Here is a 25013-nt window from a genome sequence, read left to right on the forward strand (position 1 = left end):
GGTGGTGGTGTCATGGATCCATCCTGCCTTGTATCAGCGGCTCAGGCTGGTGGTGGTGTCATGGATCCATCCTGCCTTGTATCAGCGGGTCAGGCTGGTGGTGGTGGTGTCATGGATCCATCCTGCCTTGTATCAGCGGCTCAGGCTGGTGGTGGTGGTGTCATGGATCCATCCTGCCTTGTATCAGCGGGTCAGGCTGGTGCTGGTGGTGTCATGGATCCATCCTGCCTTGTATCAGCGGGTCAGGCTGGTGGTGGTGGTGTCATGGATCCATCCTGCCTTGTATCAGCGGGTCAGGCTGGTGGTGGTGGTGTCATGGATCCATCCTGCCCTGTATCAGCGGTTCAGGCTGGTGGTGGTGGTGTCATGGATCCATCCTGCCTTGTATCAGCGGCTCAGGCTGGTGGTGGTGGTGTCATGGATCCATCCTGCCTTGTATCAGCGGGTCAGGCTGGTGGTGGTGGTGTCATGGATCCATCCTGCCTTGTATCAGCGGCTCAGGCTGGTGGTGGTGGTGTCATGGATCCATCCTGCCTTGTATCAGCGGGTCAGGCTGGTGGTGGTGGTGTCATGGATCCATCCTGCCTTGTATCAGCGGGTCAGGCTGGTGGTGGTGGTGTCATGGATCCATCCTGCCTTGTATCAGCGGCTCAGGCTGGTGGTGGTGGTGTCATGGATCCATCCTGCCTTGTATCAGCGGGTCAGGCTGGTGGTGGTGGTGTCATGGATCCATCCTGCCTTGTATCAGCGGTCAGGCTGGTGGTGGTGGTGTCATGGATCCATCCTGCCTTGTATCAGCGGCTCAGGCTGGTGCTGGTGGTGTCATGGATCCATCCTGCCTTGTATCAGCGGGTCAGGCTGGTGGTGGTGGTGTCATGGATCCATCCTGCCCTGTATCAGCGGTTCAGGCTGGTGGTGGTGGTGTCATGGATCCATCCTGCCCTGTATCAGCGGTTCAGGCTGGTGGTGGTGGTGTCATGGATCCATCCTGCCTTGTATCAGCGGCTCAGGCTGGTGCTGGTGGTGTCATGGATCCATCCTGCCTTGTATCAGCGGGTCAGGCTGGTGGTGGTGGTGTCATGGATCCATCCTGCCCTGTATCAGCGGTTCAGGCTGGTGGTGGTGGTGTCATGGATCCATCGTGCCTTGTATCAGCGGGTCAGGCTGGTGGTGGTGGTGTCATGGATCCATCCTGCCTTGTATCAGCGGGTCAGGCTGGTGGTGGTGGTGTCATGGATCCATCCTGCCTTGTATCAGCGGCTCAGGCTGGTGGTGGTGGTGTCATGGATCCATCCTGCCTTGTATCAGCGAGTCAGGCTGGTGGTGGTGGTGTCATGGATCCATCCTGCCTTGTATCAGCGGCTCAGGCTGGTGGTGGTGTCATGGATCCATCCTGCCTTGTATCAGCGGGTCAGGCTGGTGGTGGTGGTGTCATGGATCCATCCTGCCTTGTATCAGCGGCTCAGGCTGGTGGTGGTGGTGTCATGGATCCATCCTGCCTTGTATCAGCGGGTCAGGCTGGTGGTGGTGGTGTCATGGATCCATCCTGCCTTGTATCTGCGGGTCAGGCTGGTGGTGGTGGTGTCATGGATCCATCCTGCCTTGTATCAGCGGCTCAGGCTGGTGGTGGTGGTGTCATGGATCCATCCTGCCTTGTATCAGCGGGTCAGGCTGGTGGTGGTGGTGTCATGGATCCATCCTGCCTTGTATCAGCGGGTCAGGCTGGTGGTGGTGGTGTCATGGATCCATCCTGCCTTGTATCAGCGGGTCAGGCTGGTGGTGGTGGTGTCATGGATCCATCCTGCCTTGTATCAGCGGCTCAGGCTGGTGGTGGTGGTGTCATGGATCCATCCTGCCTTGTATCAGCGGGTCAGGCTGGTGGTGGTGGTGTCATGGATCCATCCTGCCTTGTATCAGCGGGTCAGGCTGGTGGTGGTGGTGTCATGGATCCATCCTGCCTTGTATCAGCGGCTCAGGCTGGTGGTGGTGGTGTCATGGATCCATCCTGCCTTGTATCAGCGGCTCAGGCTGGTGGTGGTGGTGTCATGGATCCATCCTGCCTTGTATCAGCGGCTCAGGCTGGTGGTGGTGGTGTCATGGATCCATCCTGCCTTGTATCAGCGGGTCAGGCTGGTGGTGGTGGTGTCATGGATCCATCCTGCCTTGTATCAGCGGCTCAGGCTGGTGGTGGTGGTGTCATGGTGTCTTTGGGCCCCTTGGTAACGCCACACCCTACCTGAGTATTGTTGCTGCCCATGTCCATCCCTTTATGAGCACAATGTACCCTGTAACATCTGATGGCTACTTTCAGCAGGATAATGCGCCATGGCATAAAGCTGGAAGCATCTCAGACTGGTTTCTTGAACATGACAATGAGGTCACTGGACACAAATGGCTCCACAGTCACCAGATCTCAATCCAATAGAGCATCTTTGGGATGTGGTGGAACGGGAGATTCGCATCATGGATGTGCAGCCGACAAATCTGCGGCAACTGTGTGATGCCATCATGTCACTATGGAGCAAAATCTCTGAGGAGCTTCCAGCACCTTGTTGTATCTATACCACGAAGAATTGAGGCAGTTCTGAAGGCAAAAGGGGGTCCAACCCGTTACTAGCATGGTGGAGCTAATAAAGTGGCCGCTGAGTGTATAAGGCGTTATTGTAGTATAACCCTTGTCTATACATCTGTGTTATACTGACATAGCAGAGACAGGTGCAGGTCTGTTCCCCATTACCGTTCCCCCGCACAGTGACCCCGCACCCCCAGCCCTGATCACAATGTAACCTCATCCCTGTGCATCCCCTTCCAGATGTATCGTATCTCCCATTAACTTTTGGCGCACAGTACGCAGCACCCGGCGCAGCCCAATACCCCCCCTCCCCCATAATACAAGCACGAAACGTCTCATCTGCCAGAGCGTGATATAATAACGGAGGATCAGCAGAGAGCGCGACATTTATAACATATAGCGGTACATTTATTGTGCACATCCTGTAAATTATTGCCTGATGATATCTATTATTAGTAAAGAGCCGAGAATAATCCACCAAGACCCCGAGAGAGGAGTGTAATACACATATATGTACATATTCTGCTAACTAATCACATGCTTACACGTAGGGGGCAGTATTATAATAGTTATATTCCTGTAGATAGGGGGCAGTATTATAGTAGTTATATTCCTGTACATAGGGGGCAGTATTATAGTAGTTATATTCTTGTACATATGGGGAGTATTATAGTAGTTATATTCCTGTACATAGGGGGCAGTATTATAATAGTTATATTCCTGTACATAGGGGGCAGTATTATAGTAGTTATATTCTTGTACATAGGGGGAGTATTATAGTAGTTATATTCCTGTACATAGGGGGCAGTATTATAATAGTTATATTCCTGTACATAGGGGGCAGTATTATAGTAGTTATATTCCTGTACATAGGGGGCAGTATTATAGTAGTTATATTCTTGTACATAGGGGGAGTATTATAGTAGTTATATTCCTGTACATAGGGGGCAGTATTATAATAGTTATATTCCTGTACATAGGGGGCAGTATTATAGTAGTTATATTCCTGTACATAGGGGGCAGTATTATAGTAGTTATATTCTTGTACATATGGGGAGTATTATAGTAGTTATATTCCTGTACATAGGGGGCAGTATTATAGTAGTTATATTCCTGTACATAGGGGGCAGTATTATAGTAGTTATATTCTTGTACATAGGGGGCAGTATTATAGTGGTTATATTCCTGTACATAGGGGCAGTATTATAGTAGTTATATTCCTGTACATAGGGGGCAGTATTATAGTAGTTATATTCTTGTACATAGCGGGCAGTATTATAGTAGTTATATTCCTGTACATAGGGGGCAGTATTATAGTAGATATATTCCTGTACATAGGGGGCAGTATTATAGTAGTTATATTCTTGTACATAGCGGGCAGTATTATAGTAGTTATATTCTTGTACATAGGGGGTAGTATTATAGTAGTTATATTCTTGTACATAGGGGGCAGTATTATAGTAGTTATATTCCTGTACATAGGGGGCAGTATTATAGTAGTGATATTCTTGTACATAGGGGGCAGTATTATAGTAGTGATATTCTTGTACATAGGGGGCAGTATTATAGTAGTTATATTCCTGTACATAGGGGGCAGTATTATAGTAGTTATATTCTTGTACATAGGGGGCAGTATTATAGTAGTTATATTCCTGTACATAGGGGGCAGTATTATAGTAGTTATATTCTTGTACATAGGGGGCAGTATTATAGTAGTTATATTCTTGTACATAGGGGGCAGTATTATAGTAGTTATATTCTTGTACATAGGGGGCAGTATTATAGTAGTTATATTCTTGTACATAGGGGGCAGTATTATAGTAGTTATATTCCTGTACATAGGGGGCAGTATTATAGTAGTTATATTCTTGTACATAGGGGGCAGTATTATAGTAGTGATATTCTTGTACATAGGGGGCAGTATTATAGTAGTTATATTCCTGTACATAGGGGGCAGTATTATAGTAGTTATATTCTTGTACATAGGGGGCAGTATTATAGTAGTTATATTCCTGTACATAGGGGGCAGTATTATAGTAGTTATATTCTTGTACATAGGGGGCAGTATTATAGTAGTTATATTCTTGTACATAGGGGGCAGTATTATAGTAGTTATATTCCTGTACATAGGGGGCAGTATTATAGTAGTTATATTCCTGTACATAGGGGGCAGTATTATAGTAGTTATATTCCTGTACATAGGGGGCAGTATTATAGTAGTTATATTCCTGTACATAGGGGGCAGTATTATAGTAGTTATATTCTTGTACATAGGGGGCAGTATTATAGTAGTTATATCCTTGTACATAGGGGGCAGTATTATAGTAGTTATATTCCTGTACATAGGGGGCAGTATTATAGTAGTTATATTCCTGTACATAGGGGGCAGTATTATAGTAGTTATATTCCTGTACATAGGGCAGTATTATAGTAGTTATATTCTTGTACATAGGGGCAGTATTATAGTAGTTATATTCTTGTACATAGGGGACAGTATTATAGTAGTTATATTCTTGTACATAGGGGGCAGTATTATAGTAGTTATATTCCTGTACATAGGAGCAGTATTATAGTAGTTATATTCTTGTACATAGGGGGCAGTATTATAGTAGTTATATTCCTGTACATAGGAGGCAGTATTATAGTAGTTATATTCCTGTACATAGGGGGCAGTATTATAGTAGTTATATTCTTGTACATAGGGGCAGTATTATAGTAGTTATATTCTTGTACATAGGGGGCAGTATTATAGTAGTTATATTCCTGTACATAGGAGCAGTATTATAGTAGTTATATTCTTGTACATAGGGGGCAGTATTATAGTAGGTATATTCTTGTACATAGGGGACAGTATTATAGTAGTTATATTCTTGTACATAGGGGGCAGTATTATAGTAGTTATATTCCTGTACATAGGAGCAGTATTATAGTAGTTATATTCTTGTACATAGGGGGCAGTATTATAGTAGTTATATTCCTGTACATAGGAGGCAGTATTATAGTAGTTATATTCCTGTACATAGGGGGCAGTATTATAGTAGTTATATTCTTGTACATAGGGGCAGTATTATAGTAGTTATATTCTTGTACATAGGGGGCAGTATTATAGTAGTTATATTCCTGTACATAGGGGGCAGTATTATAGTAGTTATATTCCTGTACATAGGGGGCAGTATTATAGTAGTTATATTCCTGTACATAGGAGGCAGTATTATAGTAGTTATATTCTTGTACATAGGGGGCAGTATTGTAGTAGTTATATTCTTGTACATAGGGGGCAGTATTATAGTAGTTATATTCTTGTACATAGGAGGCAGTATTATAGTAGTTATATTCCTGTACATAGGGGACAGTATTATAGTAGTTATATTCCTGTACATAGGGGCAGTATTATAGTAGTTATATTCTTGTACATAGGGGGCAGTATTATAGTAGTTATATTCTTGTACATAGGGGGCAGTATTATAGTAGTTATATTCCTGTACATAGGGGCAGTATTATAGTAGTTATATTCTTGTACATAGGGGGCAGTATTATAGTAGTTATATTCTTGTACATAGGGGGCAGTATTATAGTAGTTATATTCCTGTACATAGGGGGCAGTATTATAGTAGTTATATTCCTGTACATAGGGGACAGTATTATAGTAGTTATATTCCTGTACATAGGGGGTAGTATTATAGTAGTTATATTCTTGTACATAGGAGGCAGTATTATAGTAGTTATATTCTTGTACATAGGGGGCAGTATTGTAGTAGTTATATTCTTGTACATAGGGGGCAGTATTATAGTATTAGTATTGCCAGGTAAAGGTAAACTTAAGATGAAACTTAAAAATAAAGATTTCAAAATCCCAGATTCCCTGCAGAATATTCCAACCACAGAATATCCTGAAGTGGAGAAGAGAAACCTGCTTTCATTATTGCATATCTTTTTAATACGTATGAAGACGTGCGGTAGCAGCCGTATAGACTGGGTTAACTTTTAAAAGGGTTATTTCTTCACTAGGTGTTAGTATCAGGTATGTGGTTGCCATCTCTTCTTCACAGTCTACCAGGCACAGCACCAAACTTTATATAGTGGATATACTTGGTATTACAGCTAGTATTTTAAATATGAATGGGATTTAGCTGCAAAAAGTCAATGGGGTAGTAAAGCGGCACAACTGCTGATTGGTGGGGATGTGAGACTGATGCAGGTAGGGGATCAATTAGTAATTCCTGGAATATCCCTTTAAATATGTAAACATGTATCTGTTTCTGCTAAAATTGTACAAAGCAGCGAGTTATAGGGTGAGATCAACTGTAGTACAACACCATCCGACCCAAAACTCCCTCCGATACGAAAACTTCAAAAACAGCAAAAGAGTAAAGTTAGTTTTTTCCTATATATAAAATATATATTTCATTTTTTTGACCTTTTAAATTCCAAAACTTTCAAAAGGCCAAATGAGGTCTTAGGGGTCATTACCCAACACATTTATTAATGAAATATGTCTCTCACTTTCCAACACCGTCAAAGAAACGGCGGGGAGGACGGTGTGCGTGAAAAATTTAATAGAATCGCCGACCGCTACTGTATCAGGCTCGGAGGGGAGATTAATCATTGATGGACAAAGTTAAATTTTTATTAAAAAAATCAATGGGTTGGAGGCGGCCTACGAAAAAAATAAATACATTTAAAAAATATTTTTTTTTTATATAGATAGATATATGGATAGATAGATAGATAGGAGAAAGATAGATAGATAGGAGATGGATAGATAGATAGATAGATAGGAGATGGATAGATAGATAGATGGATGGATAGATAGATAGATAGGAGAGAGATAGATAGATAGATAGATAGATAGGAGATAGATAGGAGGGAGATAGATAGGAGATAGGAGATAGATAGATAGGAGATAGGAGATAGATAGATAGGAGATAGATAGATAGATAGGAGATAGATAGATAGATAGATAGGAGATAGATAGGAGATAGATAGGAGATAGATAGATATGAGATAGATAGATAGATAGATAGATAGATAGATAGATAGATAGATAGGAGATAGATAGATAGGAGATAGATAGATAGGAGATAGATAGATAGGAGATAGATAGGAGATAGATAAATAGATAGATAGGAGATAGATAGATAGGAGATAGATAGAAAGATATGAGATATAGATAGATAGATATGAGAGAAAGATATGAGATAGATAGGAGATAGATAGGAGATAGATAGATAGATAGGATATAGATAGATAGATGATAGATAGGAGATAGATAGATAGATAGATAGATAGGAGATAGATAGATAGGAGATAGATAGATAGATAGATAGGAGATAGATAGATAGGAGATAGATAGATAGATAGATAGATAGATAGATAGATAGATAGATATGAGATAGATAGGAGATAGATAGATAGGAGATAGATAGATAGATAGATAGATAGGAGATAGATAGGAGATAGATAGATAGATAGATAGATATGAGATAGATAGGAGATAGATAGATAGATAGATAGATAGGATATAGATAGATAGATGATAGATAGGAGATAGATAGATAGATAGATAGATAGGAGATAGATAGATAGGAGATAGATAGATAGGAGATAGATAGATAGATAGATAGATAGGAGATAGATAGATAGGAGATAGATAGATAGATAGATAGGAGATAGATAGATAGATAGATAGATAGATAGATATGAGATAGATAGGAGATAGATAGATAGGAGATAGATAGATAGATAGATAGATATGAGATAGATAGGAGATAGATAGATAGATAGATAGATAGATAGGATATAGATAGATAGATGATAGATAGGAGATAGATAGATAGATAGATAGATAGATAGATAGGTAAGAGATAGATAGATAGATAGATAGATAGATAGATAGATAGATAGGAGATAGATAGATAGGAGATAGATAGATAGGAGATAGATAGATAGGAGATAGATAGATAGATAGATAGATAGGAGATAGATAGGAGATAGATAGATAGATAGGATATAGATAGATAGATGATAGATAGGAGATAGATAGATAGATAGATAGATAGATAGATAGATAGATAGATAGATAGGAGATAGATAGATAGGAGATAGATAGATAGATAGATAGATAGATAGATAGATAGGAGATAGATAGATAGGAGATAGATAGATAGATAGATAGATATGAGATAGATAGGAGATAGATAGATAGATAGATAGATAGATAGATAGATAGATAGATAGATAGATAGATAGATATGAGATAGATAGGAGATAGATAGATAGATAAAATTGGCATTCAGATAAGATTTTCAAAGGTTCCTTCCTAATCACAGATGCGGTTTTGTTACTCTGTATCAATTACTTTCTGTGACTTTATATTGGAATGCGCAGGGAATCGGTGGCTCTTGTCGGAATAATTACTCCGGGAGCCTTTTACGCGGTGTCAGAAGTCGCCGCACATCAGCCGCTGCCCTTTATTTAAAAATTCCTTTATCATTTAACTTTATTACAATGGACGTAGCCTATAGACTCGGAGTGACAAGGACTATTTTCTTAATTACTGTACTTAGATAATAGCATTTGCTGTGGCAGTTCCAGTGCTATTCAATCAAGCGAGATTCGATACAAAAAAAGCTGATTTGCCAAAAAAGAGCTTAAGCGTAAGTGCCTGGAGTCACATTCTATTTGCTTTATAAGGTAAAGGTATCTGCAATGAAAAGCACTTTTTTTTTTCTTTTGAGAACTTTCCACGTGGCAAATTCATTTCTTTTTAATATATGAACATTGTAACATTGTTAACTAACTGGTGAACAGAAGAAAACATTTAGGACTGCGCACAAAGAACGACCGAGAGCGATAGTTAGAATGGGCCCCATTTAATTGTTGCTCACTTCATACAATAAAGAATTCTGGTTTCCTGTAGTCACCACTAGGGGGAGCTCACCTTGTAGAGATGTAGACAGCGACTTCATAATATAAAATATGGATGCTTAGTTTTATGCAGTGTGCTCCCCCTAGAGGTTGTATAGAGCAAACGCTATTGCGGTACCTGGAAATAGGAGATGTCGCTTAGTGTTAAGACATAAGACAAAAGTATGACTACTAATTCTGAGCTGTGTGAGGGCAAAGGTCACTCTGCTATAGATCACCATAAATTGTAGCATTATAGTTTGGGGAGTCCAGTGTATTTAGAGGGAACCTGTCACCACATTTTCACCCATCTTTTAGTTAAAAATTGTTTCTCAGATCCCCATAAATCATCTTTACAAACTTGCCTCGCATACAGCCAAATCTAGAGGGTGTCAGAGGGCGTGGCCTCCTCAGGCTGAATCTAGCAATAATGTCAAGTGACCAGGGTGACATCTCAGGGCCTTTAGCCTCCGAACATTAGCAAACGTTTCCTCATGCATATATCTGATCGCATGAAATCACAGCAGCCTGCTTGGGCTTTTACTCCTTCCCATCTTCCATGCAGACATGCTGCGATTTCATGTGATCAGATATATGCATGGGGAACCGTTTGCTAATGGACCCAAAATGATGTCAGAAAAGGCCACCTTGACACCCTCTAGATTTCCCTGTATGCAAGGCAAGATTAAAAAGATGATTTATGGGGACATTTTCTAGCTATAACAAGGGTGTCAGTCAACAGTGTTCTATGGGAACCTGCCACTAGCTGTATAAGTGAAAATGTAATGACAGATTCCCTTAAAGGAATCAAGTCTGGGGTCTTTATATAAAAGGGCTCAGCTTGCAGAAATGTTCTAGGGACTGTATTCCATTCTGGTCTGGGGATAATAGTTTGATGGGTCTTTGTTTTGAGGGTTGAATTAGGAGCATTCTTTTTTGTAATTGAGGATGAGTCCCTGGATATACCATATATACTCGAGTATAAGCCAAGTTTTTCAGCACAACAAAATGTGCTGAAAACCCAAACTCGGTTTATACTCGAGTAAAAAAATATATAGGTTTTCCCAGGTTTTTGTGCTAAAATTAGGGGCCTCGGTTTATACTTGGGTCGGCTTATACTCGAGTATATACGGGTATACAGGAGTTGTCATCGCTCTTGCCTTTGTTTGGGGGGGTTGTAAATATTGCAGAACAGACTAGGGCATCCGGATTTGCCTTCGTACATTACAGGGAAAATAAGAATTCCATCAGGAATTGTAAACAATGGAAATTGCAATTTTAGTTTTTACATTTTGTTACATTGTTACCATTGCAAATATTTTGTTACAATATTTTGAGTACAACAGAGACACCAACAAGAATTTGACAAAACATTTGGAATTTTTTGTTACAAAATGACATATCTATCCTAAACCGTTAGTCTCCGTGATGGGAACGGCTCCGTCTCCGTTCGCCCAGGTTTACGGTCGAGCTCCGGCGGGCGGGATAAACGCTTTACAACGACGCTCGTCCAATTCCATGTCATTTCCAGATGTCGGCTCTGCACTGCTTTGTATCAGCGCACCTCGTTCCAAATGGATAATAAAAGCTACACTTCTTTTAATAACTCAATCTGAACAAGAGGAGGGCGGGGACTGAAAAAATCTATTCTTCGAAAGCCCATTACTCATCCTGACCCTTATACAGAGCCCAACAATGCAGCGGCCCCCATCACGCCGGACGCTAATGGATATCCCTGGCGATGATGAACTACGGCCGCCATCATTATTGTAAACCCTCGCACGATGATTACAGGATTCTAAATCCTGGACTGTGAATAAGTCCGGGGGGGGTGGACAATGATGTAAGTCTTCCCAGGGACCAATATTTATCCTTCATATCGAGAGGTAAAGCCAAGATCCTCATAAACTCTCTAAAACCTTTAACACAGGAAGCGATTTATCACATGCCGCTCGCCCCATGCCGCCGACATGCTGAACCAATTAGGGCCCAGGATTTTTTTCGTCATCTTTCATAAAGTTGAGATAAGTTTCCCCGAGCGCGGTGCAGCGTCGTAATTGAGGTTTGATCAAACACACATGCTCCATAACCCGGGATGGATATTTAAAAGCTGTGAAATGTTCCCGAAAAAACTTCAGACTCCACCATCCCAGCCAAGAGGACAGGATGTACTCCGCGGCAAGTGGGAACGGAGGAGGATCGCAACTCGCTGCAGCTGGAAAACAAACAGATTTTTTTTTTTCTGTGCTTGTGAATGTTTCTTTTTATTTATATTTCATGTACAGTAGCTCAGACGCATTCTAGAAGCAGATATTTTCTCTGCAGATATCTGGGAGTTACTGATCTCACCCCCCTACTTCTTTGGAACATCCCAAGAATAAATTTCCTATCTTAAAGGAAATCTACCACCAGGATGAAGGATTGTAAACCAAGCACACTGACATACTGGTGTGTGACCCCCTCTGATAGATTCAACTTTTCTTTTAGCTTCTTAGGACCTTGTTTTTACAATAAAAAGGTTTCACTAATTATGCAAATGAGCCTCCGCGGCTCCAGACTCTATAGATGTCAATGGAGCCCGAAGGCTCATCTGCATAATTTTTAAAACCTCTTTTTCTTAAAAACAAAGGCATACGAAGCTACAAGAAGAGCAGCTTCTGCCGGAGTGGGCACAAACCAGCATGTCAGTGTGCTTGGTTTACAATCCTTTATCCTGGTGGTAGATTTCCTTGGAAAAAATATGGGCAATATCCATCTACAGTTAAAAATAAAGTAACTTTCTAGATGATAGATTTCCTACTATTTCAGGTCTACAGCTCCTATGCAGCTCTAAGCATCTCTATGGTAACAGACTACAAACCCAGCGTAGTCTGATTTTGCACAGTTCTCTGTGACACCTAATTCTTGCTAATATACTAAGGATATAAAGTGGAGTCACATATTATGACCACCCACAAATATCCAGAATATCTGACTCTGGGGGCACAAACAGCAGCCATAGGAGCAACATAGGTTGCTAAAGTTATTTGGGGACATGTAGACTGTGGCCCTGTCCTGGTCGAGGATTTCATTAGCTCCATGGAAGACAAAAGGGGTAAAACTGATATTGATGGATGAAAGCTCTGATAATATTTTGGAGGGAGAGGGAGGTCCTTTTGAAGCTGTGTGTAGCTAGCAGGAGAGCTGTGTCTGTGCAGATCTACTGCAAAGAATAGTGAGGAACCAGGGCTCCTGTGTCTCCATCTCCAACTTTCTCTCAAGCAGCATAATACACACCTATACAGCCTCCTCCCTCACCTTCTGCTATCCGGATACTTTCTACACAGCAGGGAAGCTGCTCACACAGCCCTTCCTTTAACGGTTTCACTGATGGTTTCTACTTTCTACAAAGCAGGGAAGCTGCTCACACAGCACTTCCTGTAACGGTTTCACTGATGGTTTCTACTTTCTACAAAGCAGGGAAGCTGCTCACACAGCACTTCCTGTAACGGTTTCACTGATGGTTTCTACTTTCTACAAAGCAGGGAAGCTGCTCACACAGCACTTCCTGTAACGGTTTCACTGATGGTTTCTACTTTCTACACAGCAGGGAAGCTGCTCACACAGCACTTCATGTAACGGTTTCACTGATGGTTTCTACTAATTATATGCCGCATGCTCCTCCATGTGATGAAAGCCTAGTCACTTTAGAGTCCTCAAAATACACTAGGAAAGGTTTAGAGGATTTCCAGGTAGGAATCTCACTGATGAGTTGCTTGTGAGAGACTTCATGCGAGAGCACATTGCATCATGGGAAGTGAGGGCATCTATAACGGACTCAGCTTTAGGGCAAAGACAGAAGGTTAGTCTCTGCCCACTTCATTTCTGCTGAGGAAGGATTCTGACAAGTAACAGAAAATGCCATAACTCTAGACAGGAAAGGGAGAGCAGCACAATATGGGCATCATACGGTTTGTTTTTAAAAAGGGAAATTACATGTAACAATTTGGAAAAAAAAAAAAACTCATTATGAAATTGAAGTTCCACTTCAATCCCAAAATCGTTTGAGACTGCCCTCTAGAGGTATCGGTAGACATGGACAAAACCAAGACTACAGTTCTGAGAAGATAATGGGGGTCATTTACTAAGGGCCCGATTCGCGTTTTCCTGACGTGTTACCCGAATATTTTCCAAACGAAAACCAGACGGATTCGGAAAAACCGCCGCATTTAAAAAAAAAAAAATGTGTTGCGAAACTTGCACTTACCTTCACCAGGAATAGGCCGGGGAATTTCAGGGCATTCCAGTGCGCCTCGGGGGAACTTCAGTGCAGCAGCGACATCTGGTGGACGGCGGAGGAACTGCCTTAGTGAATCGCCGGAAGACCCGAATCCACCGCAGAGAACGCGCCGCTGGATTGCGAATGGGCCGGGTAAGTAAATCTGCCCCAATGCTTTCTTACAATAGCAGACTGAAGTATCAGACTACGTGGGGTATGATTGTAGTGTGTTACCGTGGAGATGCATAAGGCTGCACTAGGAAAGCCAACAAAGTAGCAATCTGTTACCACGGTACAGGTTGTGCAGCAATGGGGTCACTTAGGCACCGCTATTATTTTCTCATCAAACCAATGTGGATTGTAGCAACTTTCACACAAGTCTTCAGCTCTATCCGCACTGCGCGGCTGCCCATCTACTATATGTAGCGCTAGTCTGGAGAAAGGATTACAGTAAGGCGCTGTATATCACATTTACTGCACTGCTTGGAGCACTGCTGGGTCAGCACTTTACAGCCACGCGGCCTCCGCACAATGCGCTCGGTCACAGAGGTGAAGACGGTATAAAAGCCTCACATGGGGATTGTACAGGGATTGTACGGAAGAGTCTGATGGGGGTTATAACCCAAGTGCATTACCAATAGAGAACAATCCTCATGTAGTGTCCTGCTGGTCTGGATCGCCTTTGCTCCGGACCCAGACGTGTCCTCTAGATGACACGAACCTATGTCGACCGGGAGATTGCAGTAGAGGAAATTTGTGGAGCTTTGGAAAGCTGGGTCCTTCTCCAGCCCCAATAAAACAATAAAAAGTAACATTTTAACAATTGGTCATTAGGATACACTCTACGATTGGACATGTACAGAAGTGTATAGTGGGCATGCTCTGTGTAGGGAAGCAGAGGATGTAAGTGGTGACCTATTGACCTCTGTAGGAGAGTATTCGGGGCGTGCTTTATGAAGGACGGGAGAATAGGTGAGCTTTTATCATTCACTATAGACTTTGGGAGAATGTTGTGGGCATACTCGGTGACCTGTGCTGACATGATTGGGCATGGAGAGAGAAGAGATATTTTTCCTCTGTGATGTGGGCAGAGGTCATTGTGCAGGTAAGGGAGATGAACATGTGTGATGACATCACCTATGGATGTATATGTAACTGTATTGTGGGCGTGCTCTGTGACCGCTGCAGAGGTGGTGAGCTGTGAAATCATCTATGAATATATATGGGACCATATTGTGGGCATGCTCTTTGGCCAGGGCAGAGCAGGTGAGCTGTGAAATCACCTATGGATATAAGTATTTGGGATCATATTGTGGGCATGCTCTGTGGCCAGGGCAGAGAAGGTTAGCTGTGAAATCACCTATGGATATACGTATTTGGGATCATATTGTGGGCATGCTCTGTTACCAGTGCAGTGATCTGTGAGATCACCTATGGAAGTATATGAGACAGTATAGTGGGCATACTCTGTAACCAGGGAAGAAAAGGTGAGCTGTAAAATCCCCTATGGATGTATATGGGACAGGATTGTGGGCATGCTTTGTCACCAGTGGAGAGCAAGTGGGCTGTGACATCACCTATGGATGTATATGGGACAGAATTGTGGGCATGCTCTGTCACCAGTGGAGAGTAAGTGGGCTGTGACATCACCTATGGATGTATATGGGACAGAATTGTGGGCATGCTCTGTCACCAGTGGAGAGTAAGTGGGCTGTGACATCACCTATGGGTGTATATGGGACAGAATTGTGGGCATGCTTTGTCACCAGTGGAGAGCAAGTGGGCTGTGACATCACCTATGGGTGTATATGGGACAGAATTGTGGGCATGCTCTGTGGCCAGGGCAGAGGGGGTGACCTCTTATTTGTAAACCTGCCTGTGATAATGAGTTGTTGAGAAGTGATCTCTACAGAACAGGAAGTTGCAGTAGTTTGTGAGGCTCCGTGTCCTGTGGGTAAAGTGATGAGATTTTTAAAGGACAACTCCATTATCACAGGGGTCGGTCCTTCTTCCAAGTACGGCCACTGGATAGCGAAGGGACAAGGGAACGGGATTGATTAAAACATGGGGTGATCCCTTTAAGAGGGAGGAACATGAAGATTCCTTAGACTCCACCTCTCCATTAAGAAACATAATATCAGGCCTGGAATTTTTTTTTTTGTTTTTTTTAAATAACAAATCTTTAGCTCATCTTGTAGAATTATCATTAAATAGGGTGAAAGTTTTCCAAGTTGTGAACTATCCGGCAGACGTGAGAGGGGGGTGAAATCGGGAAATCTCAAAACTTATGGACAGACGGAGGAGCAGCCGCGGGTTACACAACACCCCCCGGGTTATGATAGACAAATCACATTACCTACAGTCTAACGGGTCACTATGGGGAGGAATCCGGGACACCAGGACCATTGTCACCTCCTGCGAAGGGGTCAGATAACGGGAACCCCCAGATAGCACTATACACCTAATGATGCCCATAGGGATCAGCAATGTATAGATGGGAATCCATACGTGTATAACAAGTTGTGCAGTACCAGCTCACGGCCCGCTTGGCACCGTATATCACGTGCTTAATATTTCATGGCCTGCCGAGCTGCACCACTCAAAGTTTGACATGATGAAAGTATTCCTCATCTTCCACGGAATCTTCTCAAACCACTATGCGAAATTAAATATCTAAATGTAGCCGTAAGAACTCGAGCCTCCAGCTGCAGTGCGTTCTGGCAGGGAACGAGAGTGCCCCCAATGGTAGGAAGTGGCACTGCAGTGTAATCAAGGGGGGCTAAACAGCACTAGTGATCTTAAAGGAACACTCCAGTCACAACAAATTCCTCGAATTATGCCTTATACTGGGGCTGCAGGTACAAGGAATCGGTCGTCACTGGAGTGTTCCTTTAAGATACCGATTCTGCTTCAAGGATAAATCTCCTTTTAAGTAAAATCTCACCCATTTCCCTATTTAAAAAACCCTTCTCCTTAACCATATGGAAATGAGCACAAAAAAAAAAAAAATTCTGATTATACCCGAGATGAGTCACATTAGGAGGCTGCAGGAGGAGTGGAACTCTAGATGCCCCTACATCCGGGTTTATAGCACCTAGAAACATGTTGCTAGTGTCATATTAAAGATAAGAATCTCATCTTACAGAACGCATAAGGATTGTGCTTCTGGGAGTTACAAGACCAGAGATGCAGGGAGTTGGAAAAATGGCAATGGGAGTTGAAACTAAAAATCTGATCCCCTCCTTTATTTTGTAACTGCCTGAATCTGCGGTTCTGTATTCCCTGTTGCACAAGTCTGATGTGTTCTGAAAGAGAAGATTCATAACTTTATTAGGAAACCAGAAGCATTTTTCAAGCTGCTATAGATCAGATACAGGGGTGTCTGAAATGACTTTCCTCTTCCAGCCTCTAAACTTGACTCTCCACAGGTAAAATATGACTCTGCTCATTGTCACATGACTTTGCAGGAGTTTTTTTTTTTTTTTATAGGTTAATGGGTTAGATTTCACATAAATGAAGGAATTCAAGGAAGGCAAGTCTAATGGAGAATAATCTAGTGAGTATAATTCCTGTTACACCTCAGAAAAAAAATAAATATTGGGTAATTTACCTGTTACATATGATTTTAATATAAATATTGGGGGGGGGGTCGTGCAGTGGGTGCTGGACACCCTGTGGTCACCTCACAGGTTTGGCTTTGAGCTACTTCCAAATACGTTTTATAAAGATCTTCCATGGTTTACAACCTTTAACCCCTAAATAGGGGATTGGACATGGTTGCAGGGGAGCACCAGGTCGCTACCTCTTGAACGGAGTTGCATGATTGAGACAGATGGTCAATGGGCAAGGGAAGCCCCAGGGGACCGATCGTAGAGTTGTCATTTACGGGACAAAGTCAGGTTGAGCCAGGGACATCGGAAACAGTCAGTATGAAGGAACACGTGCAGGGTCCTTCTAGCAGGAACTAAAAAGTTTGTGACCCCCTTCCCTCAATTCGGGTTATAAATACATTTTATTGCCATCGCTCTGTACATTGTATCAACAAATTCAGGATATATACAAAAAACACCTCTTAAAATACAATATATACAGCACAAATCCTCCCGTCCAGATATTCAGTGCAGGTTCCAGCCCAACAACAAGTGACCGTCAGCGCAACGAGTGAGAGGAGGAAAGTTCCCGGGAATCTATCAGAGCTGCAGAACAATCCCGATCGATACAATGTTCTCCCGAAATCTAATGGTGGAAAGTTATTTAGCTGCAGCAACACAAATAGTCCGGAAACCTAATTCATTCCTTATGTTTCAGCGTCTCGCTTCTTGGCAGATGCTGATAACACTATGATAGATTAAAAAGCAATGTTCTGTTCCCAGGCGGGCGAGTGCGGGGAACTATATTTACCTCTCACAACACGGCCATGTGCTGGATGGAGCCAGGATCGGGGCGAGGCGGAGGACCCCTGGGCAGACCGGGGCGAGGCGGAGGACCCCTGGGCAGACCGGGGCGAGGCGGAGGACCCACGGGCAGAGCGGGGCGAGGCGGAGGACCCACGGGCAGAGCGGGGCGAGGCGGAGGACCCATGGGCAGCCTGGGGCGAGACGGAGGACCCATGGGCAGAGCGGGACAAGTGTCCGGATAATGCGATCAGCTCCGACATACATTAAACGTACAGACGTCCTTACATGTTATTAGGGCAGCACTGTGGATCAGTGGGTAGCACTACAGCCTTGCAGCGCTGGGGTCCTGGGTTCAAGTCCCAGGGTCAACATCTGCAAAGAGTTTGTATGTTCTCTCTGTGTTTGCGTGGGTTTCCTCCAGGTCCTCCGGTTTCCTTCCACACCCCAAAACATACAGGTAGATTGTTTAAATTGTGAGCCCCATTGGGGACAGGGACCAATTTGGTTTGCTATGTGCAGCGCTGCAGAATCTGTAGGCACTATATAAAAATAAATAAAGAATAAAACAAGAATAATCAGTCGTCCAGCTCCGAGATATCACCCACAATCATTAACTCCTAGAAGCGGGTCATTTCCTAGTGGATCTCCTCAGCAAAGACCTTGGGTGATGTTAGAAAAGTCTCTGATATCTTATAACCGAGGAAAGTTTTCAGTAGTTTCTGGTGAAGGAGCCGGTTCCGGAACGTTCTACAATATAGAAGATTTATGTGAATTTTGATTTTCGAATTGAAGAATTAATAATTTAAAAATAGTTAAAATTTGGGGGAGGGGGAATCAAGATTTATCAAATTTATCAGTGTTAAAATACAAGCAGTCCCTGGGTTACGTACAAGATAGGTTCCATAGGTTTGTTCTTAAGTTGAATTTGTATGTAAGTCGAAACTGTATATTTTATAATTGTAGATCCAGACAAGAATTTGTTTTTTGCCCCAGTGACAATTGGAGTTTCAAAATTTGTTGCTGTAATTGGACCAAGGATGAACAATAAAGCTTCATTACAGACACCTTACAGCTGATCATTGCAGTCTGGGACTATAGTAACATCCAGAGACTTCACCAGAGGTCACAGGGGGCAGAGAGGTCTGTCTGTAACTAGGGGTCGTCTGTAAGTCGTGTGTCCTTAAGTAGGGGACCGCCTGTATATATGAAGTATTAACATGCGAAAATACTCCAAAAGTTACATTTAGGGCGGTAGAAAAACCAAATCAGGAGTTTGGGGATCAAGGGGAGGAATGGTGGAAGTTTGTGTTGGACTCACAGAATCACTCAGCATCTCATTATCCTTAGGACACCAGGAAGGATGTATAAAATATCCTATAGGGAAAGTTATAGTTGTTTGAAATGTCACGAGCAGAGGGCAGAGCGGTGTCATATGTTCTGGTGATGTCCAAAATTATTTCAGTTTTAGGAGGAAGTTTTTGACCTCTTGCCGCTCCATGCGGTATTAGTACATCCGGTTCCCGGGAATCTCACCTTACAGGAGGATTATGGGTAGAGCTGCGACTCTCTGAACGTCTCGTTATTGATGGTCAGGTGGATGAGCCGCGCCCCGTAATAATCTATGATATAACTGGAGCCATCAGAAGGGCCGACAATCTGCAATAGAACAAGGAGATACATTGTAGCTTTACAGTAAAGATATAAGACTTGTATCAGTGTGAATCCGAGAATGTGTTTATCTTGTCTGGATCCTAAATTATGCAATTCTCTAGTCACATACAAAGCTGCAGCAATATATACATATATATACATTCAGTGAATAAAAGCCAAGGGGGCAAGACCTCTGCAACATTGGAACATTACAGGGCAGGTTTTCAAGAATTTACACTTGAAAGCAAGCAGAGATGCACATAATTTACAAGAAGAAAGTAGGTAATTTAGAAAATGCAACCCTCCTCCTCCTCTCTTGTCTGGGGGGGGGGGGGGGGGGGGTGGTATAGTCACCAGGATGGTCAGTGGTCGTCTCGCAGAGGAGACGTGAAAATAGGAAATGCTATAAACACTTTGGCATATTTTATGTTGGAATTTGTGTTGCTGATGGCGCAGGAAAGTAGGAAATATTCTAGGGAGTTTAGGATCGGCGAGGTCCCATAGCCAGAACCCGCACCGATTGCTGGTTGAAGTGGTCCTGGAGCTCACCCCCTATCAAGTGATAAGGTTTTAGCTGCAATACCACACACATCCACTATACTATGTGCGGCGCTGTGCTGTGAAACCATCTGAGATTTCTGCTCTCTTTATCTTAAGTCTTGTAATAGTTTGTAATCTGTGGCTCTCCAGCAGAAGCACAACTCCCAGCATGCTCTACCTGTGCCAAAAAAGGAGCATCTTTTGCAAAACTATAGTAATCTGTGCCCCCAGTCCCAGATTGGACCCGAGGTGCAGACATCATGTTCATTCACTGCCCTCCTCTGTCTAAACGCATGGCTCAGTGGGCACGTGCACCATGTTCATGAAGTCCAATCCTCCCGTCCTGATAGGACCAGCCAGACATGAGTTTCAGCAGCTACTTACCCCTTCATTTGGAAAGCCCCTTTAATCCTAAGGCCGCACTCACCTGCATGGAGATGAGGATGAAATCTATCAGACTGCCAATCCCACAGAAGCCGACCGTGCAAAACTTCAGCATCCCTGCGAGAGGAAGATCAGATTATAGAGACATCACATCCCGAGCCACAGAGCTCGCACTTATATCCCCGGCTCTCATCTATATGATTACTGGACTGTCCGTAGGTGGAAATTACCGTCAGTTTTTCTGATGCTTGCTGATTGTTTCTCATCATGATGCTGCACAGTACAGCGATGCTACATAACATGGAGACTAAACCTATAGTACTTTCTCCTGAATGTGTTTCTGCATTTCTGAATTTAAGATGTTAGAAAGTTTTCCCGTCATATTCAATGTAGAGTATATGATATCTATGAGAGCAACTAACCTCTACAAACACGAGGAGAAGCAAACTAAAAATAAAGCAGTATACAGAGAGAACATACAGTGGGTAAAGTAAGTATTCAGTCTGTTGCCAAATTCGAGTTATAGATGTGGTCATCCAAACAGAATTCTTCTGTAGCCTTGGCCAGATCAGTGCCTTGCCATGATTCTGCCTCTGAGCTCCTTGGGCAGTTCCTTAGACCACCTGATTCTCATGTGCTCTGACATGCGCTGTGATCTGTGAGGTCTTATATAGACAGGTGTGCGCCTCTTCTAATCAAGTCCAATCAGTTTAATTAAAAACAAGTGGATTCCAATGAAGGAGTAGAACCATCTCAAGGAGGATCAGAAGGAAACAAACAGCATGTGAGTTATATATGAGTGTCACAGCAAAGGGGCCGAACACTTATGACCATGTGATATTTCAGTTGTTTAATAAATTAGCATAAATGTTTTCTGCCAATAATTTTTTTTCTGGCAAGATGAGGGCAGAGGGCACATTAATGAGCCAAAAAAATTCCTTTTTTGATTTTTCCAATTAGCTGCAAAAAATCAAAGAGTGAAAAATGTAAAGGGATCTGAATACTTTTCGTACCCACTGTACAATCCTGCCTTCATCCAGTTTTCCTGATCACTCTAGTAGTTCTTAGATAAGTGCAGACAGATCCTTCGATCTGTAAAGGAGGAGCTTCACTGCTGAGCATGTACATAATGTGCAGACACATTCATCTCAACTAGAAGCCAACATCCATAAATCAGGAATAAAACAGACATTTATAGGAAATTCCATTATCTCCCCAAATTCTGACTAATTGCAACAATGTATTATATATTTTTGGAGTTGGTCTATGATTCCAAAGCCCTGCCCCTCCCCCCGTGAGTATAGAGAAAGGGGTGACATACAGACATAACACACTGAGTGTATAATACACAGAGCGGAGACTTACCTAGAGCTGGGTACCCCAGGTAAAACCTGTCGGCTCCTAACCAGCCCAGGAACAAGGACAGGGCCACCGCCACCTTGTAGGAATAACCGTTCCTGCGCATATAATAAAATACGTAAAAGGCTCGTGCTCACACAGTCCGGGGCAGTGCTGGACTCTGTAGTGCACAAGGCTCCGGTACTTACACATTGCGGCAGGGGAAGGGTCTGTAGAAGCCGATCTCCTTCCCACTGAATGTGGTTGTGTTCCCATCATAATCTTTACAGGAAATATTCGGTGCGGGGTAACAGGGAGCTGCGGGGGCAAAACACAGGATTATCCATGGTCTCAGGGGGGCAATGGGATTAGGGGATGATGGTTACATTGTTGCAGATGGTTCTACATTGTATAGAACTGAAGATGGGGGCGTCTGAAGTGACACTTCTCCTGCAGCCTCTAAACTTGACCCATCTCTCAAGCAAAATCTGACTCTTCCCTGCTCATTGTCACATGACTTAGGAGGAGATTTCATCTTATTTCGCTCGACAGGGATCAGACACTATGAATTGTCCAAATGGTTCACCTGCAAAGATTGGACCCCCCAGGCCTGGCACCAGCAGCTCCTCTGAGCCGTCACTCACCGCTAGCAGTGAAGTTTGCGCATCGCACCGGCTCCTGCGTCACAGGGTTTATTTCAGGATCCAAACACACATATGTACAAGGATTAAGGAAAACAAGGGGTTAATAGTCCCCCCCCCCCAATGTGTATATACAGCAGCGCACCCTGACTGTATCACACAGAGGGGCAGATACACACAGCACTAGGTATATAGCATGTGATAGGCTCAGATACACAGCTCAGCAGACTGTATCACACATGATAGGATTAGATACACATGGCCAGGCAGTATCACACAGGTTAGGATCAGATACACAGCTCAGCAGGCAGTATCACACAGGTTAGGCTCAGATACACGGCTCAGCAGACTGTATCACACATGATAGGATTAGATACACATGGCCAGGCAGTATCACACAGGAGAGGATTAGATACAAAGTTCAGCAGACAGTATCACACAGGAGAGGATTAGATACACAGCTCAGAAGACAGTATCACACAGGAGAGGATTAGATACACAGCTCAGCAGACAGTATCACACAGGATAGGATTAGATACACAGCTCAGCAGACAGTATCACACAGGATAGGATTAGATACACAGCTCAGCAGACAGTATCACACAGGATAGGATTAGATACACAGCTCAGCAGACAGTATCACACAGGATAGGATTAGATACAAAGCTCAGCAGACAGTATCACACAGGGTAGGATTAGATACACAGCTCAGCAGACAGTATCACACAGGATAGGATTAGATACAAAGCTCAGCAGACAGTATCACACAGGATAAGATTAGATAAGATCACTATCACCACAGACATTGCTGGGACTTGTGGTCCCCCAGTATCACACACACGGCAGGATATTGTCCCAGTCTCAGCTCATCACATTTCTGGATCCCGTCGTCGGAGGCCGCACACAGGAACCAGAACCAAAACCCGGAGATGAGAGATAACCAGCGCCTGCCAGCCGCCATCTTGCTGGAGGCAATGTAACCCGGCCCGTCGCACAGGCTCCGCAGGGGTCATGTGACCACACGCACGTGACGGCTTCCGGGCGCCATCTTGTGTGTGGCAAAACAGCAAAGAGGTGAGAGAACCTGTCACTGCAGCAAGAAGGGAACAAGACAGGAGGATTTCACACAGCCACTTATTTATGAATTTCTGTAATCAAAGATTTTCAAAACTAACCTTTTTTAATTAATATTTAAGGTATTATTTATTATTATTATATTGAAAATATTTATATATTTTCTATATTTTCAGTTGTGGATTTAGAGCCCTTTAGCCCCAGGGTGATATTTATAACTGCCCCCACCACCACCACCATTTACAATAGCCTGGCAGCTGTGATACTGACACATACCCAATAATGTGTCAGTATGTGTGCGGGCGACTCTATCATACATGATGGGAGGGCGTCCATTTAACGTAAGTATTTGATTTCTGTTATAGCAAAAGAGAATAACCAACAATGGAGATGCGTCCTTCGCCCCATAGAACCTGGAATCAGTCCACAGTGTCAGAGCCATGCATACAGGTAGTTACTAAATAGATGCTCCTAAATCATTCCTAACCGTTGTACAGCAGATTACATATATATCATGCACATTAGGAGCTCAGTCAGTGACCACGGCCAGACAGAGGTAGAAAAGGGATTTAGTAACTTACAGAGGTTCTGCTCTGTCCAGTGTTGCAGTTATCGCTGCTATAATAACCCCCAGACATCTTTAATTCTATGCAACACATTTCCACACTGCGCCCCTAAACATACCACAGTCACTTACAGTATTATACCTGGATAACAACACTGTGCTCCTAAATAATACGTACTCCTCACAATACAACTAACCACACAGGACCCTGTGAATAATGTACATTTCACTGCCCCCACAATAAATGATATTATATATAGTAACTCATATCATACCTTTTTTTTTATTACTTATTTATTATACACTTGAATGATATATCACAGCACATCTAATTAGTAATGTGCATATAATACCCCAAATCAAAAATAACATATTATATACACTGCTCCCTAATGAATTACAATAATGGGGCTTATTTACTAAGGGCCCGCGGCCGCACTTTTGTTGTGTTTTCCGACGTTTTTGGGATTAGCGCCGCCAGGACAGGGATTTAATTGGGGATTGTGTTGCACGCGATCAGATTTTTGGGCGGCTGCGCTACTTTAATGTGACACAAATTGGGGGGCGGTCATCGGGTGATCCGATTGATTCGGACTGAGTGCGGAATTTAACTTACAAATTGTGTCGCAGGACAATGCACTTACATGCACCAGGAAGAAGAAGGTGAACTCCAGCGACCTGAGCGGGG

General features: G+C 43.2%; 1 protein-coding gene across 2 annotated transcripts; it reads right to left on the minus strand.

Moving 5' to 3' along the window:
- Positions 1 to 17696: 17696 nt before the first annotated feature.
- On the minus strand, positions 17697 to 23704 carry TM2D1 (TM2 domain containing 1). 2 transcript variants are annotated; one of them, XM_072127537.1, is made up of 7 exons: positions 23534 to 23704; positions 22690 to 22759; positions 22255 to 22363; positions 22073 to 22164; positions 20751 to 20824; positions 19667 to 19789; positions 17697 to 18672 (listed from the first exon to the last, which is right to left on the minus strand). In XM_072127537.1, exons 1-6 carry the CDS (start codon positions 23645 to 23647, stop codon positions 19679 to 19681), a joined length of 570 nt encoding a protein of 189 aa, XP_071983638.1. In that variant the 5' UTR covers positions 23648 to 23704; the 3' UTR covers positions 17697 to 18672; positions 19667 to 19678. The 2 variants fall into 2 exon arrangements, with proteins under 2 accessions (XP_071983638.1, XP_071983637.1); XM_072127536.1 differs by having other exon boundaries at positions 17700 to 18880; positions 23534 to 23701.
- Positions 23705 to 25013: the final 1309 nt, after the last annotated feature.

This window comes from Engystomops pustulosus, chromosome 10, assembly GCF_040894005.1.
Source record: "Engystomops pustulosus chromosome 10, aEngPut4.maternal, whole genome shotgun sequence".
NCBI lineage: Eukaryota > Metazoa > Chordata > Amphibia > Anura > Leptodactylidae > Engystomops > Engystomops pustulosus.